This window comes from Prionailurus viverrinus, chromosome A2, assembly GCF_022837055.1.
Source record: "Prionailurus viverrinus isolate Anna chromosome A2, UM_Priviv_1.0, whole genome shotgun sequence".
NCBI lineage: Eukaryota > Metazoa > Chordata > Mammalia > Carnivora > Felidae > Prionailurus > Prionailurus viverrinus.
The window spans coordinates 116310056-116329026 of record NC_062562.1 but is presented as its reverse complement, the minus strand read 5'-3'; the positions used below and the strand labels follow the sequence as shown (position 1 = coordinate 116329026).

The 18971-nt window shown below is 36.5% G+C and overlaps 1 protein-coding gene across 4 annotated transcripts in view; it reads right to left on the bottom strand.

The window, feature by feature from the left end:
• STK31 (serine/threonine kinase 31) overlaps positions 1-11434 on the bottom strand; it is a 73212-nt gene extending 61778 nt beyond the window's left edge. For 2 of the 4 annotated variants that reach the window (XM_047848935.1, XM_047848938.1), the window contains exons 1-4: positions 11314-11434; positions 9607-9653; positions 9466-9518; positions 4672-4770 (exon numbers count right to left, since the gene is read on the bottom strand). In XM_047848935.1, the coding sequence (XP_047704891.1) occupies positions 4672-4770; positions 9466-9518; positions 9607-9653; positions 11314-11372 (258 nt within the window). In that variant the 5' untranslated portion in view covers positions 11373-11434. Of the gene's footprint in view, positions 1-4671; positions 4771-9465; positions 9519-9606; positions 9654-11185; positions 11273-11313 lie in introns of those variants that run through there. The other 2 variants (XM_047848936.1, XM_047848937.1) reach the window with 2 other exon arrangements.
• Positions 11435-18971: the final 7537 nt, after the last annotated feature.

Below are 18971 nucleotides of genomic sequence, written 5' to 3'. Positions count from 1 at the left end.
ACTTTATGTCAATTTTTCAACCTTAGCACTACTGACATTTTCAAACAGGATAATTCCTTGGTAGGAAGATGGGGCAGGGGCTCATTCCCGTCCTGTGCACTGTAGGATAGTTAGCAGCATCCTCCTTAGCCTCCACCTACAATGCCAAGAAGCACCCTCTCCGGTGTGGCAACCAAAAATGTCTCGAGACACTGCCAAATTATCACCTGGGGTGAGGGTGGGGGATACAAAATCACCCTAGGTTGATAATGACTTTCTTTTTTTTTTTAGTTTATTTGAAATCAAGAGAAAGACAGCGAAAGAGCACACATGAGCGGGGGAGAGGCAGAGACAGAGGGAGAGAAAGAATCCCAAACAGGCTCCATGCTGTCAGTGCAGAGCCCAACATGGGCTTCATTCAATGAACCATGAGATTGTGACCTGAGCAAAAACCAAGAGTGGATGCTCAACCGACTGAGCCACACAGCTATTTTAAATCATTCATTTTAATCATACATTCTCAACAGGGTAAATACTATTCTCAAGGGAGTGAAAACTGGTTTGGAAGAGAGGGGTGTCTTCAATATTACAATTGTTTGTAGCCCTCCAAAGTTCAAACCTATCTGACAGCATAAACAGATAAATAGTGTATCTATGGTGTTAATATGTCTTGAGGTGAGGAGACTCATTAGAGAAAAAATACCTTAAAAGGGCATATGAAAGGTTGGAACACTGCCTTAAGTGAAGTGTAAAATTAATTTTGAGGGTGCCTGGGTGGCTCAGTCAGTTAAGCATCCGACTTTGGCTCAGGTCATGATTTTGCAGTTTGTGAGTTCAAGCCCTGCATTGGGCTCTCTGCTGTCAACACAAAGCCCACTTCGTGGGACAGATCCTCTGTCTCCCTCTCTCTCTGCCCCTCCCCTGCTCAGGCATGCGCATGCTCGCTCTCTCTCTCTCAAAAATAAACATTTAAATAAAAAATATTAATTTTAAGTGTATCACTCTGAAGTAAGACAAATTCACAGATTTTGAAGCAAAGATATATACAGTATGAAATACAAAAATCCTCAACTTCCCAAAGCAACAAAGTACAAATCAATTCAGAAACACAATGGATATCTAACAAAGCAAATATTACAAAGGATAGGTATGAAATTAGCACTTAACTCTGGTTCCCTCAGCTAACATTCAAAAACTGGAGAGCAACAGAGAGCACAAATGGCAGGGTACATTCTCCCAACCATCTTACTTCATTTTTCAGCAAGCAAAAAGGTTTAGTAGCAAAAATAGCTCCTATCCAATTTCAAACTCTGCAAAAGGTCACATTAACCTTTAGTTAAGACTTTGTAATAATATGCTAATATAATTAAAAATTCAATATTAAGTAAGTGACATAAATGGAGCATCACTGCAACCCAGTGTACATAGAGGTGGGGATACTTGTATCCAAGAATAGAGCTTGGACCCAACAAAGCTGAGGAATCTGAAGTTTTTGACTCTGTTAGTGTGAATAATCACAAAAACCAGCACAAATACAACTCTATCTTGAGGAAATTTCAACACTTTCATAACTTTCAAACGCTATCATAACTACACATGCACTCCCATTGTGCCGGGTACCAATCTTCTCCTCTCACAGCTCCACTATTTATAGCCCATGACCCATCTACAGGATGAGAGGCAGATACTCATTCACTTCGGAAAATTTACAAAGTATAATCCATTCATAAGTAACCAGAGTGGCTGAGTAATCATTTATAATAGGAAATCTATTATTGAAACTAGTTTGAGTATTTTGTAAAGCAAGTAATTTATTTTGCATTCAACAGAGGAAAAGTGGGTATATTTTAATTTATAACACTAGTAAACACAGTCCTAGGCTACAAGGATGCTTAAAAAAAACCTAGAAGTTCACAAATTCTAGTTAACCATTCTAATGTTCAGCTCCAACCTACATTCTTTCCTCCTAATCTCTTCTTTTTACACATTTTTATATATGCCATTGGGGTTGTAATTATTTTAAAATATAAGTAATAGAGGCATAGTATTAAAAGACAATCAAAGCACATCAAAAAAAGTAAGACTTCCTTACAAACACTCTTCAACATACACCTCCTAAAAATAATTTTACACTTACACTAATTTTACATATATGCTAGGATATGTTTATTTACACAAATGTGCTCATTTTACATCCACTATTTTATATACCTAATTCCATATTAAAATATAGAGATCTTAAATAAGAGATCTTATTTACAAACAGAGCTTAGAGTTGGGTGAGGCAAACAAGGCACCCATGGCCAAAATTTAAAGAGGCACTCACTCTGAGGTGTACGTTAGAGTGCCTCCTTAAATTTTAATTTAAATGTAAGTGCCTCCTTAAAATTTCAATTTACTTTACCATAGTATCAGCATCTGAAATAACTAAGTATTCCAAAATAAGGATCTACCACAATTCATTAATTATTCCAGTATCAGATTAACATCTAAGGGGGTGGGCTCTCTGAGTTTGAATACTTGATCCATTATAAACTAGTGGGTGACTTTCATAAAGTTATCATAGCCATGCTTCAATTTTCAAAAACACATATAAAATAACAGCATCTGCTTCATAGGGATGCTATGAGGACTAAATGAGCTAATATGTGTAAAGTGCTTAGAACACTGTTTCACAAAGGATAAGATTCAATAAATGCCAGCTACCATTACTACTACTACTACTACTACTACTAGTAGTAGTAGATATTTAGTTAATCTCCATTTTACCTATTACAAATAATACTGCAATTAATCATAAAACACCCTTCTTTGTGTACTTATAAAAATGTCCAAAGGGTAAATTTTTGACAGAGAAATTGATGTATCCAAGAATATAAGCATTTATTATTTCAAAAACACTCATTTATAATCACCTGGTTGAAAACAAAAACTCCAGTACAACTCAATAAAGAAAGGATGACTGTTTTGATAAGTGATGCTGGCATAACTGGATAACCATATGGGAAAAAAAATAAATTTGACTTCTACTTCACATCATAACCAAAATTTTCCTGGAGCTAAACCACAGCCCCAAATGCAAAAGATAAAAGCTTGAGGTGTTGGGAGGAAACATAGAATATATTCATGACCTTGGGTTAAGTAAAGGGGTCTTAGATAGGAAACAAAAAGTATATACCAAAAAAAAAAAAAAATTATAAATTAGACTACAAATGACATAAAGAAAGTGAGTAGGGAAGACACAGATAAGGAGCACATACTAACAATACACATGTAAGACAAAGGACTCATATCCAAATTATGTAATGAATATATATAGAACTTCCTACATATCAATTAAGACAACCTTGGAAATGGGGAAAAGATGTAAAAAGGCACTTCACAAAAGAGGATATTCAAAAGGCTAATAAAACTATGAAAATAGTGGGGCGCCTGGGTGGCTCAGTTGGTTAAGCGTCCGACTCTTGATTTCAGTTCAGGTCATGACCTCAGGGTCAGCTGTAAGATAGAGTCCCACATCAGGCTCTGTGCTGGGCATGGGGGCCTGCTTGAGATTCATTCTCTCTCTCCCTCTGCCACACCCCTATGTGCACTTTCTCTCTCAAAAAAAAAGAAAAAAAAAACCTATGAAAAACTACAACTATGAAAATATGGTGAAGCTCTGTACTCAGGAAAATAAAATCAGAACACCACACTACACCCACCAAATGGCTAAAATTTAAAAGAATGACAATGCAAAGGATTGATGAGGACAGTGAGGAACTAGAATCCTCATACTTTGCTGGTAAGAATAAAAATTGGTTCAATACTTTGCCAAACTGTGGCCAGTACCTACCAAAGTGAAACATGCCTACCCCATGATTTAGCAATTCTACTCCTAGGTATGCAGTCAAAATAAAAAAGTTAATACATCCAACAAAAAACTGTGTAAGTATTTCATAGTAGCATAATTCACAGTAGCCAAAAACTGCAAACAATCCAAACGGCCATCAAAGGAGAACAAACATATCAACTGTGGTATATTTATACAAGTACTGCATAGCTTGAAAAAGAACAACTACCAACACCAATACACACAATAATATGGAAGAATCTCAGAAATTCTGCTGAATGAAAGAAGCCAGATATACACAAAAGAGTGCACACTGTATGATTTAAGAACAGGTAAGTGAATTTTCAGTGACAGAAATCAGAATAATTACATCTTGTTAGAAGGACTACTGACGAAGAATTGACTGAGAAAGGGTCTGCAGGAATTTTCCAGGAAGAGGGAACCATATCTTGATCTGAGTGATTACTATATCTTGATCTGCATAAAAATTCTTTAAGCTGTACAGCTATGACTTGTATGCATTACTGTATGTAAATTATACCTCAATTTTTAAAAAAAAGAAAAAAATCATCAAAATTTTCTCCATAAAGATAACTTTTACAGATTTTTTTTTTGTCAATCAGTGTCGAAGACAAGGATTGTGTTTTGTTCACCATTGTATACTCAATGCTTACCACCTTAAGAGCACACAGTCCATAGTATTTTTGAAAGAATAAATTTATTATGACTATAGTTTATATCACTTCTAAAAATTTGCCTCTCTTTTTCAAATACATCAAAACTTCCAACAATTATAAAATCTAAGACATAAGAAAGCCATCAGGAGAGAGGGAATAATTATACCTGAGAATATGGCTCACCTTCTTTGGATCAAGATTCCCAAAAACTGAATTGGCATGGGGACAAACTTCAGACAGTGAGCAACCAATCTTCATAATATCCTTATTTCTACTGATACTCTAGAAGGAAGAATAGCTATAGTGTAAAATTCAATACATTATTTGACAGTGCTATACAACTGAGAGTTCTACTAAGCATTACTTAAAAGATTTTGGAGCATTCAAGGTGCATCTAAATCGCTCAGTTTGCTAAGCGTTGGGACTCTTGATTTCGGCTCAGGGCATGATCTCTCGGTTCAGGACATCAAGCCCCACGCTAACAGCACAGATGCTGCTTGGAATTCTCGCTCCCTCTCTCTCTGCCCCTCCCTCACTCATGCACTCTCTCAAAACATAATAAACATTAAAAAGATTCTGGAGCATTAGAGATTAAATCAATTTCTTACAGTAACATTTTTTCATAATTCAAATGAGTTCTTTATTAAGAAGTGGTACTACGCTTTAGAAAATCTTTACTTTGCAGTGAGTTCAAATTACTTGGAATTCAAACTAAGAAAGCAAAAACTATTAAATCCTAAAATGTAATATAAACAATTGTGTCTGGATTTTACTATACATCTAATGGCTCAAAATGGATAGCATATTTTGGTCAAATGATGAGTCTTCTCATATATTTGTTGTTGGATAAAACAGATGTAAAAAAAAAAGTTAAATGTATATAATCCTCTATACACAAATACTGTAATCTAGTTAGTAAATTCATTTGTCATGGGTATGGGCTAACAATTTTGAAGTGTATACTAGGATCGAACAAATAAGTAAATATACCACAGACAATGAGAGCAGGAAAGAAGTTACAAAAAAAAGAAAGAAGGCTAAAATGAACCTGCACTGTAGAATTGGAAGATATTCATATGAACTCATAGTATGTATGTGTATATATACACATTTGTGTGCATATACATGCATATATGAAAGATACAAAAATATAGATATGTACATGTGTACGTTTTTATACACATATTTTTTCCAGCTCTGTCTGCCGACAGGGCCTAAAAGCAATGACACCATCAGCAAAAAGCACACCTAGTGCCCAGATCTTGATATCTAAACACCATTCTCCAATAAAAGGAACCAGGGTTCTGGAGAGTGGTGGATTCCAGGATGAAGATAGGGAAAAAAAGATGATCCTGGAATTTTTGGTCATGCCAGAAAGTAAAGAAATGCTCAAAAAAGAAATGGGGATATGTTTTAAAAGGCACAACAGCCTATGTGAATAATCTCCTGATGCCCAAAGCTGCAACAATGTAAACAACAAAGTAAGTAGTGATAGTGCTGTATTATAGCCCATGGAATAAATACCCATGAGTCCATATTAACCTAAATAATTGAGTAAATAAATGATTGGAGAAGATACAGTGCTTCCTCACAGAAGAATTCCAATTAATACATGCAGAAAGCATATGAAAAATTAAAAAAATCATCATTAGACAATGACTACAGTAATAAATAATAAAATTTGTGGGTGAAAAGTTGAAGAGAAACACAACTAGACAATCTTAATGTATCTCCCTCTAAAACATTTATTTATTTATTTATTTATTTATTTATTTATTTATTTATTTATTTTCGGGGGGGGAGAGGGCACAAGTGGGGGAGGGGCAGGGGGGGGGGGGAGAGAGAGAATCTCAAGCAGGCTCCACACTGTCAGTGCAGAGCCCAATACAGTGCTCAAACTCATAAACCATAAGATCATGATCTGAGCCAAAGCTGGACGTTTAACTGACTGAGCCACCCAGGCACCCCTAAAACACTTATTAATTACAAAAGGAAAAACAGTAACCTTAAAGTGAAGAAACGCAGCAGATACCACCTTAACCAAGTGGATAAAGGTTAACATTATCAATAATGATTTATCAATATCATGAATCCCCAAGATAATGCACTAGAAAGGACAAAGTATCATTTCTGTAGTATTACAGCCAATCTATTTATGAAAAACCATCAAACAAACCTAAACTGAGAGATGTTGTATAAGTGACCAGTACTCATCAAAACTTTAAACTGAGAAATAGTCTATAAGTGACCAGTACTCATCAAAAATGTCAAAATCAGTAAAGACAAGGATAAATAAAAGAACAAACCAAAGTTAGAAGAAACTAAAAAAACATGACAACTAAATACAATGAGGGATCCTAGACTAGAAAAAAAGATGGGAGCACCTGGGAAACTCAATTGGTTAGGCATCCGATTCTTGATTTTGGCTCAGGTCATGATCTCACAAGGTTCGTGAGATCCAGCCCTGAGTCAAGCTCCTTGCTCACAGTGCAGAGCCTGCTTGGGATTCTCTCTCTTCCTCTCTCTCTCTGCCCCTCTCCCACTCACGCATGCATGCGCTCACACTCTCTCAAAATAAATAAACATTTTTTTAATTTAAAAAAAATGGAAAAAAGACAATGAAAAAACTGTTGAAAGTTGAATACAGGCTGCAGCTAATTATCTGGCTTTGTTTAACTGTATTATGGTTATGTAAAATGTTAGCAGTACTGGAAGCTACATGAAGGGTATAAAGAAAGACTGTACTAATTTTATGACCTTCCCATAAATCTAAAGTTATTTCAAAATAAATAATTAAATGTACATATATGTTCTTAATATATCAACAAAATATTTTGTAGCTATATGACTAAAATAAGGAAATATCTTTCTTTCAAAAAAAGGTGAAGGCCACTTATGATTCCTTCAGCTGCTACTCATTCCACTTGGCCTACCAAAAATTCTCATGTAAGTGGCCTATATGGCAGCAATCCATGGAGTCAGAAAAACAGAGAGTATAGGTGAGAAGAACTTCATCTTGATCAGCCTCCACATATTTGTGAATATTTATTCTTTATTTATATCCCATTCCAACTCCAGTCAAATTTTATAACTTGCTTCTTGAAATAATCATTCAATTCATATGAATGCCATTAGTAGCTTTAACTCTTAATCTTTTCATACATTTATGACATGTTTCATAACTTCTTAAAATGTTTAAATTTCTACAAGGCCTCCACTTCATGGTTGATATCAGAGGTTGGCAAATTTTGGCCTCCACCACTTGCTTTGGTAAATAAAGTTTTAATGGATCACAGCCACATCTATGTACTGTCTTCGTAAGCCTTTGCACCACAACAGCAGAGCTGACAGAGTTGAATAGTTACTATAGACTATATGGCCCACTATCCCTAAAATATTTACAATCTAATCTTTTACAGGAATAGTTTGCTGTCTCCTGGTTTAAATAATAACTCCAAATTCGGATGCCTGGTTGGCTCAATCGGTTAAGCATTCAACTTCGGCTCAGGTCATGATCTCACAGTTCGTGGGTTCAAGCTCCACATCAGGCTCTCCACTGTCAGCGTAGAGCCTGCTTCGGATCCTCTGTCTCCCCCCCCTTGTTGGTTCTCTCTCTCAAAATAAATAAATAAATTTTAAAAATTAAAAAATAATAACTCCAAATTTAATCAACAGCTTCACAAAAAGGTCAGTTGAAATCAAAGTCTACAGCTGCACTGATCAATAGGCAATACCCTCCTGAAATGTAGCTAGTCTGATTTGAGATAGAGTATACTATAAATCTAAAATACACATCAGATTTCAAAACTTAATATGAAAAGGAAAATAAAATTCTTGTAAATATATCTGTGTTAACTGCATTTTGAAATATTTTGGATATATTGAGTATATTAAAATTTATTTCACCCTTTCTTTTTAGGTTTTCATGAGTCTGCTAAATTTTAAATTACTTATGTGGCTCACACATTTCTACTGGACAGTGCTGGTCTAGAAAATCTTATTTAAGCTATGAGCTTAAACATATCTATCATCTAATCTGGGACATTGTTGAGTGACACAGTTGCTATTAATACAGAGACAACATGCATAAAACATTTGGGTAGAATATATTTGCATAAGCAGAAAATATTTGCATAAGCAGAAATACAAATTTACCACAAGTTTTCTAGGAATATCACCCTTCCACAATGTTTTCTATATAGATATAAGAACAGTGGTTAATCAAGTTCTTCTACAACTTTTCTTCTCGTAAATTCTATTTCCCATATTGCCAATTCGCTCCACCACCACAAAAGAGTTCTCATACTGCAGTTCTTACAGAAAAATGCCATACCTTTCCCTCCCATATTATTTGTAGTTCACAAAATTAAAAACTAGTGAGTAATTGTGTAATTAGAGGAATTCACCTTTTTAAATTCTAGAACACAAGCACTTTGGTACTTTGCTTTATATTTAAACCTAAGGAAACTTATCTGACTTGAAGTCCATAGAAAACTATAAATGTTCCACTAGTGCTTCCAACTTCATGATGAAAGAGAGATTATATGTCAAATTCAAAGTTAAAGTATTAAAAAAAATTACATTAAAAAGGTAATATCTTTCAAGAAACAATCTTATAAAAGACCCCTAGATGGGGCTATAACTTCACAAATATAAGTTTCTTAGCGCATTCAGTAATTTATGCAGCCTAGATTGTTGGTGTTAAATTGAGTGTAATTCTGAAACCACAACTATAATCTTGCTGCTTTCTTTCTTTTTTAACTCAGTGCATTATAAGCATACTACTCATAACTCAGGTAGTAAGTCCCAGCTGTAACCAGTGCGCTTCCAAAAATGGCTTGTGTTAAATGTTCAATAATTAGGCACTGAGAATGACAAGGATATCTATATTCTGGGGTTTTTGTTTTTGTTTCTGTTGAGCAGGACCTGGGTTGGTGGAGGAAAGGGATGGGGAAAGAAATCAACCAGGCTATTTACCTGGGCCCAAAATGTTACTGCATCTTCCACATGACTTCCAACCACATCTTCAACTAAAACCAAATCAAAATGCAAAGAAAATTAGAAATTAATCAAGATTATCTAGCTCTTACATCCAAAAATAATTTTTAGTGTCAGTACCTTTATTGTAATGTGTATCTTCATCCATCTGGGCAATTCCTGAAAAACTAAAACAATTCAATACCTTAAATTAAGTTCTAATAATCTGTCCATTCACAGTGAATCAAGAAAGCCTAAACTGTATAATGTTCAAATTCCTGCAAGTATGTTTTGTTCCTAAATAAAGTTATCAAAATTCAACCTCTATATCAAACATGACCTGAGAGATTTTCTCCAGTAATTCTTGTCTTGAGTATACTGTACTCTGCAATTTCATCATATACAATCTCTATCTTTTGAAATTATCTCTTTTAGCCAAGATTTTACAAATTTACACTGAAGTAGATATCTAGACATATTCTAGTCAGTTACATAAATCAATACTTCAGAACAATATGCATATTCTTTCAAAAAAATTGATGCCCTCCCAAAAGGAGAGCAGGACTTCTACAATTCAAACAAAAAGAAACACTACAAATATATAGAGACCAAACGCTTCAGACTGGTAATCAATTTTATTTAAAAGGTACAGTGATTTCTATTTTTGAAGAGATATTTCAATTAAAGACTGCAAAATCAAATCAAATTTTGCCTATTACTTCAAAACTAATTTTCATTACATAGTATTACACTTTCTAACTCCAAAATATTTCAAAATAAATGTCTACTCGTTTATAACTTTATCATTAATATACTAGAATACTGCCCTTTACATAAATGTTAGTTCTTGGAAGGAAACAGAAAACAGACTTTTCAAGAGCTTTAAAAGTTACCGAAGAACTGTGTTACACCAGAGTTTCAAATGCTCCCTCAAGTACTTACAGAAGAGAAAAATTGTCCCAGGTTAAAAAAAAAAAGTCAAAAATTTTAAACTTTTATTCTTCTGGTTTTTGTTATACCTTATATAGTTTTTCATACATTAAGCTGCATGAAAAGGTGTTCAAAATACGTATCCTACCTCCACTACTGGTCAAAATCTTTTTTTTATTTAATTGAGCAAAAAGCGTAAAACCAAGATGAAATGTTTAGAGAGACTGTATTTCTCTGTAAGCCATTGGCTTAGATTTAGTAAAACTGAAAATATCTGGAAATCCCGAGAAGCTGTATGGTTCATCATAAAATCTGATTTTAAAAGGGGTCAAAAAGACTTTCCCGCGATGATTATGAAGAAACCGACGCTGTACCCGCTTCCAGCAAAAGTGGATTACCAGATGGCACTTCCAAATCTCCAATTCGTGGCAAAATTCGGAATAAGTGAGTCCAGGTTGCCCCTTGACACCTATTTTATGAGGGATTTTGAAGTTTAAATGGCACAGAATTTGCGGGAAAAGAGAACTCCACCGCACAACAGGCCTGCAAGACCCCATCTCCACCGAGACTACGTAGGCCCAAGTTATTTGTAAACAGGTTTCGCCTCGCAGCCCTGCACTCAAAACCGGGGGTGCCCGGCACCCTCAGAAATAGGTGGGCGGCTCCAAGGCGAAGGCAGGCCAGGAAATGGGCCTTACCCCATACTTGGGAGACCTAAAAGGCAAGCAGAGGTGAAAAGACGGTCCTTGCGGCGGCTACCACCGCACCTACCAAAAAGACTACCACTGACCTCACACTTTCCACCACAGAAGCTCCAGAAAAGTGCCCCTGACCCCACATGCTGGGCCCTCGGCCCTCCACCGCCCGCCACCGCGGCTTGCCGTCAGCCCGCCGTCGCGCACGTGCAGAGAGACTTACCACGCGTGCCTAGGTCGCTCAGGCCCCGCACTGCGCTTGCGCCCACATTGCTGCGCCATCACCGTGGCTTTTCGGGAGCCGCTGCTTGGTTCACGTGGCCGCCAAAGCCTGGGGCCTGGGGCACAGCGTGCTGGGCGGGGCCACGCACGGGAAAGCTGCGCACAGAGGCTGCAAGTGCGGGGATTCCTGAGCTTCCGGGCTCCACGCGCGATGGCAGGTGGGAGGTTAATTTTACAAGGCTTCAAATAATGACGGAAGAGAGTGGTTTGGATTCCAGTCTACTAATTTGCTCGTATTGATTTAAATTTTAAAACAACCGAAATAGAAGAATCCCAACATTTGTTATACAAGTTGGAAAATAAGTAAATGAAATGTGACTTTTAAATCAGTAGCTTTACAAGCACTTCCCAGCCAAACCTTGGCATCAGATCTTTCTCTTATTGCGGCCTTTTCTCAGAACAGTAAGGAACAAAAATTAGTAGAGCTTAGCTGTTATATGCACCTATTTGTGGCAAACTGTGCACAACAGTTGAAAGTTATCTCTGTTGGGCGCCTAGGTGGCTCAGTGGGTTGAGCTGGGTTGAGCCCTGGTCTCTTGATTTCTGCTCATGTCACGTGAATTTAGCATGAGCTCATTTAACATTCTCATTCTCTCTCTCTCTCTCTCTCTCTCTTCCTCTCTCTTCCTCTCTCTTCCTCTCAGAATGGAGCCCATCTCTGGGCTTGATCTCACAAACTGTGAGATCATGACCTGAGCCAAAATCAAGAGTTGGACGCTTAATCTACTGAACCACCCAAACACCCCATCCCTGTTAATTTTTAACAGCTTTACTGAGGTATGATTAACATCCAGTAAACTGCAGTTATTAAAAGTATGCAATTTTATAGGTGAACATATGTATACAACTGTTGAAATCATCCTCACAATCAAGGTAACAAACATTTCCTTCACCACCTTCAAAAGTATCCTCATGCCCCAGAAAAATACTTGGCTTCCCCCCCACACACACACACTCAAAGTGACAGGTTCTGCTTTCTGTCACCATACATTAGTTTGCATTTTCTGGAATTTGATGTTAATGAAATCATGCACTATGTATATTGTCTGGTTTCTTTCACTCAGCATAATTATTTTCAGATTCATCCATTTTGTCTGTGTATAAACAGTTTATTGCCCATTATTGCTGAGTACTATTCCATTACATGAATATAACACAACTTATCTACCTTTTAATATTTAGATTGTTTCCAGTTTGGGATTGTTTCAAATAAAGCTGCTATGAACATTCATGTGCAAGTTTTTGTATGGGCATATGCCTTCATTTCTCCCAGGTTAATACCTAGCAGTAGAATGTTTGGGTCATATTATTGCATGTGTTTAAATTTTTAAGAAACTCCTAGACTATTTTCACAAAATAGTTTTACTATTTTATATTCCCACACCAGTGTTTAAGAGTTCTAGTTGCCCCGTATCCTCATCATCATCTTATATGGTCTGTGTTGTTGTTATTTTTAATGTTTATTTTTGAGAGAGAGAGAGAGAGCATGGAGGAGGGGCAGAGAAAGAGTGAGACACAGAATCTGAAGCAGGCCCCAGGCTCTGAGCTGTCAGCACAGAGCCTGACTCAGGGCTCGAACTCATGAACCATGAAATCATGACCTGAGCTGAAGTTGGACACACGACCGACTGAGCCACTCACGTGCCCCATATATAGATTTATTTTTCTTTTTCTGTATTCTTATTTTTATTTTTTTAAGTTTACTTACTTATTTTGAGAGGCGGGGAGAAAGCAGGGGAGGGGCAGAGAGAGAGAGGGAAAGAGAGAATCCCAAGCAGGGTCCACACCAGCAAGGCAGAGCCCCAGTCAGGGCTCAAACTCACCAAGGATGAGATCATGACCTGAGCCAAAATCAAGAGTAAGTTGCAAAAAAAAAAAAAAAAAAAAAAAAGTCAGAATGTTTAACCGACTATATATGGTCCATGTTTTTAAGTTTAGACATTTATGTAGTCTAGCATCTCCTTGTAGTTTTAATTTCCATTTCTCTATTGACTAAAAATGTTGAGCATCTTTTCATGTTTATTTCCCAACCATACAACTTCTTAGGTAAAGTGTCTGTTCAGACTTGTTCCCATTTTTTAACTGAATTCTTTCCTTATTGAGCTTTGCAGTTTGTTACATACTGCGGATATAACTCCTTCAAATTTGCAAATATTTTCTCGCAGTTTGTGGCTTATTTTTTCATTCTCTAAAAAGAGTATTTCAAACAGCAGAAGTTCTTGATTTTGATGAAGTCCAATTTATAAGTTTTGTCTTTTATGGATCATGCTTTTGTGTTATATCTAAGAAATCAGTGGCTAACCCAGTTCACAAAAGCTTCCCATATTTTCTACTAGAAATTTTACATGTTTAGGCTTTGTTTAGATCTATAATTCTTTTTGAGTTCATTTTTGTATAAGATGCAAAGCATGAATCAAAGTTTATACTTTTGCATTTGGATGTCCAGTTTTTCCACCACCATTTGTTGAAAATGCTATTATTTTTTCCATTGAAGTGCCTTAACATCACTGTCAACAATCAACTGACCAGGGGTCCCTGGCTGGCTCAGTCAGTTGTCTGACTTTGGTTTTGGGTCAGGTCACAATTTCACGGTTTATGGTTTTAAGCCCCGCATTGGGCTCTGGGCTAATGGCATGGAGCCTGTTTGGGATTCTCTCTCGTGCGCATTCTCTCCCCCTCGTCCCCCCACCCTGCTCACTCTCTATCTCAAAAATAAATAAACGTTAAAAAAAAATCAATTGACCATATATGTGTAGGACTATTTCTGAATTCTCTATTCTGTTACACTAATATATTTGCTTTTGTCTAAAAACACACCATCTTGATTATTGTAGTTTTATAATAAGTCTTTAAGACTTATTATAGACAGATACTTATTATAAGGCAGGTACTGTAAGCCTTCCAATATTGTTCTCTTTCAAAATTGTTTTAGCATTGCAGTTCTGTGTGAATTTTAGAATTACCTTGTCAATGTCTACACACACAACACATACACAAAGTCTGCTGAGATTTTTATTGGAATTACATTTAATCTATACACTGAGAATTGACATCTTAACAATATTGAGTCTTCTGATCTATGAACACTATCCCCATTTTTTATATATTACTTTATTTCTCTGAGCAATATTTTGTATTTTTCAATGTTTTTTCAATGAACAAATTTTTCAATGTACAAAAGGTTTTGTACATCTTTGTCTAATTTATCCCTAAGAATTCTTTATGCTATTGTAAATGTTATTTTCTTGACTCCAATTTCTAGTTGTTTCGTTGATCGTATATAGAAATATATATTGTATATTGTATATATATTTGTATATTGATCTTATTTTCTGCATCCTTGCTAAATTCACTTATTTCCGGTGAGTTTTTTTTAGTATATTTAATAGAATTATCTGCATATAAGTCACATGCAAATGAAGACTTTTACTTTTTCCTTTCCAATCTGGGTATCTTTTCTTTTATCTTTCCTTATAGCAATGGCTAGAACCTCCAGTATGTTGAATGCAAGTGCCAAGAGCAGCCATCCTTGCCATGTTCCTCATCTGAGGAGGAAAGCGTTTGCCTTTCAGCATTAACTATGATGTTAGCAGTGGCTTTTTAGTAAATACCCATTATCAGATTGAAGAAATTACCTTAATTCTTAGTTTGCTGAGAGTTTTTGTCTTGAATGTGTGTTGAATTTTGTCAAGTACTCCTACATCTATTAAGATGGTCATGTGGTTCTTTTTTAGTTTGTTAATATGATGAATTATATTAATTTTCATGTTAAGCCAACCTTCCATTCCTTGGAAAACACCCATTCAATCATGAAATATTATCCATTTTACATATTCTTAGATTTGCCAAAATTGTTAAGAATTTTTGTATCTATGTTTGAGAGGAATTAGTCTGAAACTTTCTTTTCTTGTGATGTCTTTGTCTGGTTTTCATATCGGAGTAATGCTGGCCATATAGATTAAATTGTAAAGAATTCCCAACTTTAATTTGCTGGAAAAGGCTATATAGAATTAGTCATCTTTGCTCCTTAAATGTTTGGTAAAATTCACAGTACAGCCATCCGGGCCTGGAATTTTCTTTGTGGGAAGATTTTTAAGTATAAATCAGTTCTTTAATTGATATATGAGCTAACAGCATACAATAAAGGGCTAAACAGTTTATTATTGAATGAGCTTCAGTTTTTGTATTTCAAGGAATTTATCTATCAGTCTAAGTTGTCAAATTCATTGGCATAAAGTTGTTTATAACATTCCCTTATTATCCTTCTAATAGAACATATAGTGATGTCATAACTCTCATTCCTAATATTGGTGATTTGTGTGTTCTCTTTCTTTCTAGCCTTTGCTGATCAGTCTGGTTATAGAGGTTTATCAATTTTATTGGTCTTCTCAAACAAACTGTTTTGTTTTATTCATTTTCTCTATTGCATTCTGTTTTATATTTCTGCTTTGGTCTTTATTATTTCCTTTTTCTTATTTTAGTTTTCATTTTCTCTTCTTTCTCCAGTTCCTTAAGTTGAAACTGATTTGAAATCTTTCTTCTTTTCTGATATAGGCATTTGATGCTATAAATTTTCCTCTAAATACTGTTTTAGCTAAATCCCACAAATAGTTTTCATTTTCATTCAGTTAAAAGTACTTTGATTCCTTTTTTTACTTTTTTCCTCTACCCATGGATTATTTAGATATTATATAACTTAGAAATTTTTGGAGATTTCCCAGATATATTTGTTACTGATTTCTAATTTAATTCCATTATGATCAGAAGACATCATGACCTGAATTATCTTAAAAGTATTGAGACTTGTTTTGTGACCTAGAGTGTGGTCAATCTTAGTAAATGTTTCATGTGCATTAAAAAAAAATGTGGGTTGAGTGTTCTGTAAATGTCAATTACATAAAGTTGGTTAATAGTTGTTCAAGTCTTCTATATCCTTACTGACTTTGTGCCTGTATAATGCTTTGGTCAAGGGAGGCCCCTGGGTCATTAACTCTGACCCAAACCTACAGCATCTGAACAGTATCTGGGGCATGAAGCAAGTGTTATCAATGTAGGCTCAAGGACTCTTTCAGCTTCTAAGTAGAGTATATCTGTCCCAATTATATATATTTAGGTACTTTAGAAATAAACAAAAAGTGGGGCCAGATACATTATACTCACTGGGACAGACTTTGGTTAGGACTCCATTTATCACTGGGTTGCATACAACCAGAGGAGCACAATGGTGTTTTGGGTTCTTTGGGATCCATATGAGTTCAGATGCTATATCCAAAAGTCCTTGGTTGAAAAATCTGAGTATTCCTCTTTCTCCACTGCATAGTTACACTAATGGGTGCCCCTCTGGGGCAAGTATATACATGATGTTTATCATATATACTGGAGGACCCCTCCTCAAGGGAATCTGGGCTCTCCCTTCTATGAGTGGGCTCTAGATCTGACCTACCTGAAGTCTGAAAACTAGGTGAAGAATCCAGTAGTTACACAAGTGGATTTACAAATCAAGTAGCAACCTAATCAGCTGTCCTTCTGTCTTGCCCCTTGGAACACCACGATTTTAAACTCCTTCACAGATCCATGCCTTGATATCCATTAATTATGTCCACTGGGCATCTGACAGTTCAGTTCCACAACCTGGCCTTCAACTGCATCCCATCATCTACATTGATATCAAGGAGCCCAAGATCATGGCAGCATCTTCTACCATCAATTCTAGCCTGTAGATGTCAGCCACAGCCAATCTTCTCAAAATTGCCAGTATACTCTTCACCATTACATTTTTTATTGCCTTAATTGTGAGTGTCATCTGAGCCTTCACAGGGAAAACGCTCAAGTGGTAGCTTCTGAAGTTTCAAACAACACATCCATTCTAACATTGTGACTTCGTTGAGTTTTGTGACCCCTTCCTCAATACCATGCCAGATAAATTCTAGCATTTCCACCATATCTTCCAGATGCCACCCTAGCAGTGTTAGGACCAACTCCAGATATCTAAGGCATTAAAACCCAAGTTAGGAGTTTAAGTGCTACCATGTTACTCTCTCCTATCAAGCCATATATTCCATCCCCCTCCAACACCTTCGAGACCTACTCCCAGGCATATTTCCCAGGTTCCTGCCAATACATTTTAAGAAGAACCTGCAGTTCATTCAGTTGTAACTTATCCTCCTATAGGAAGGACTGTATTTCCCCACTTAGGGTATGCTGAGACCTGATCCTAGTTATCAGTTTGGAGTAAGGAGAGGTAGCAGGGGTGGGTCTTGAGGAGGGCAAGTATCATCTTACAATGCAAGTGCCCCCGATAAATTCTATGCAGGATCTCCAAACAAGTGTACTCTGATCTCCATCAGCAAAGTGGAGGAGAAGAGTCTGCTTCTGTGGCTCAGAGAACCAAGGGAACATCAGAGTTCAAGTTTCTCAGGCTCACCAACACAAATATTCCCATTCTATGATCCAAGGTTCTAATCTTTTCCTGTCAGCATGCTGACTTTGCTGGAGGAGATGATTGAGGCTGTGCATTCAGTTTCCTTTGTGGCCTTGCCACCTTTACTATTTGGGCTGGATCATCAGCACAGATTGCCAGCGTCTGCAGATGAGATTTTTCCTTAAAGGGTGCTATGGAGGCAGCACTCTGGCTTTCACAGCATCCCTTGACTTAAATAGCTAACATGAACCTATGCCATTTTCTTTTTTCACGCTTGTTAAAGCAGTTAACAATAGCTAACCAACATCTCCAGCTTTATAATTTCCATTAATCTCATTTCACTGTAATGCCACAGCTACTGTGTAACCTAACACTTCACCTTCCACCTACACCCTACCCAAATCCAATTCAGAAACTGTGACGCATCCATATGACAGAAGTTATCACTACACCACTTACCACTAGCTATTGGGTCTTTGTTATCATCAGTCCAGTGAATGATCCAGTCACAGAATCCAAACCAGAGGGTTTGCTTTTTAAGGCCATTCCTGGTACCCATCTTGGCCTGGGTTTACCAGCCACCCAAAAGCAAAGCCTAAGACAAATACTCACATACAGGTATTTATTTGAGAAGTAATCTGAGGGAACCAGAGAGAAGGATCAGAGAAGTTAGAGAAGTTAGAGAAAGCTAACATAACAATATATTATGGAGTTGGTCACAGCTATGGGTGACTGGTGCTCAATCCCACAGGATTTTCTGAGGAAACATAAAAGGCATCTCAGAACTATCTTCCTAGGAGATGGAAGAGAGCATTTACCCATTAGTCAAGGGTGGTCCTGAGGTCATTAATTCCCCCATATATTTCATACATCTATGATGCATCCCAAGTCACAGTGTCAGAAGATCCCTGGAGAAAAAAGCGAGAGAGTCATGAAATGCTCCCAAGATGAAATGCCATCAAATGAAATTTGTACTTTTGTCCATAAGAAGCTGTCAGAGTCTGCCTCAAACTGTTTCACAGCAGTAATGGAGTAAGAGGTGGGGCCAAGAAGATTTGAAGTAGCACACGAGAAGTGTCAATACAGTTATATACAACCCATAGTTAACAAAACAACTTAAAAAATCAGTAGACACCACTAGACAATGATTATATAATTTTAAAATATAGCTTTTTATT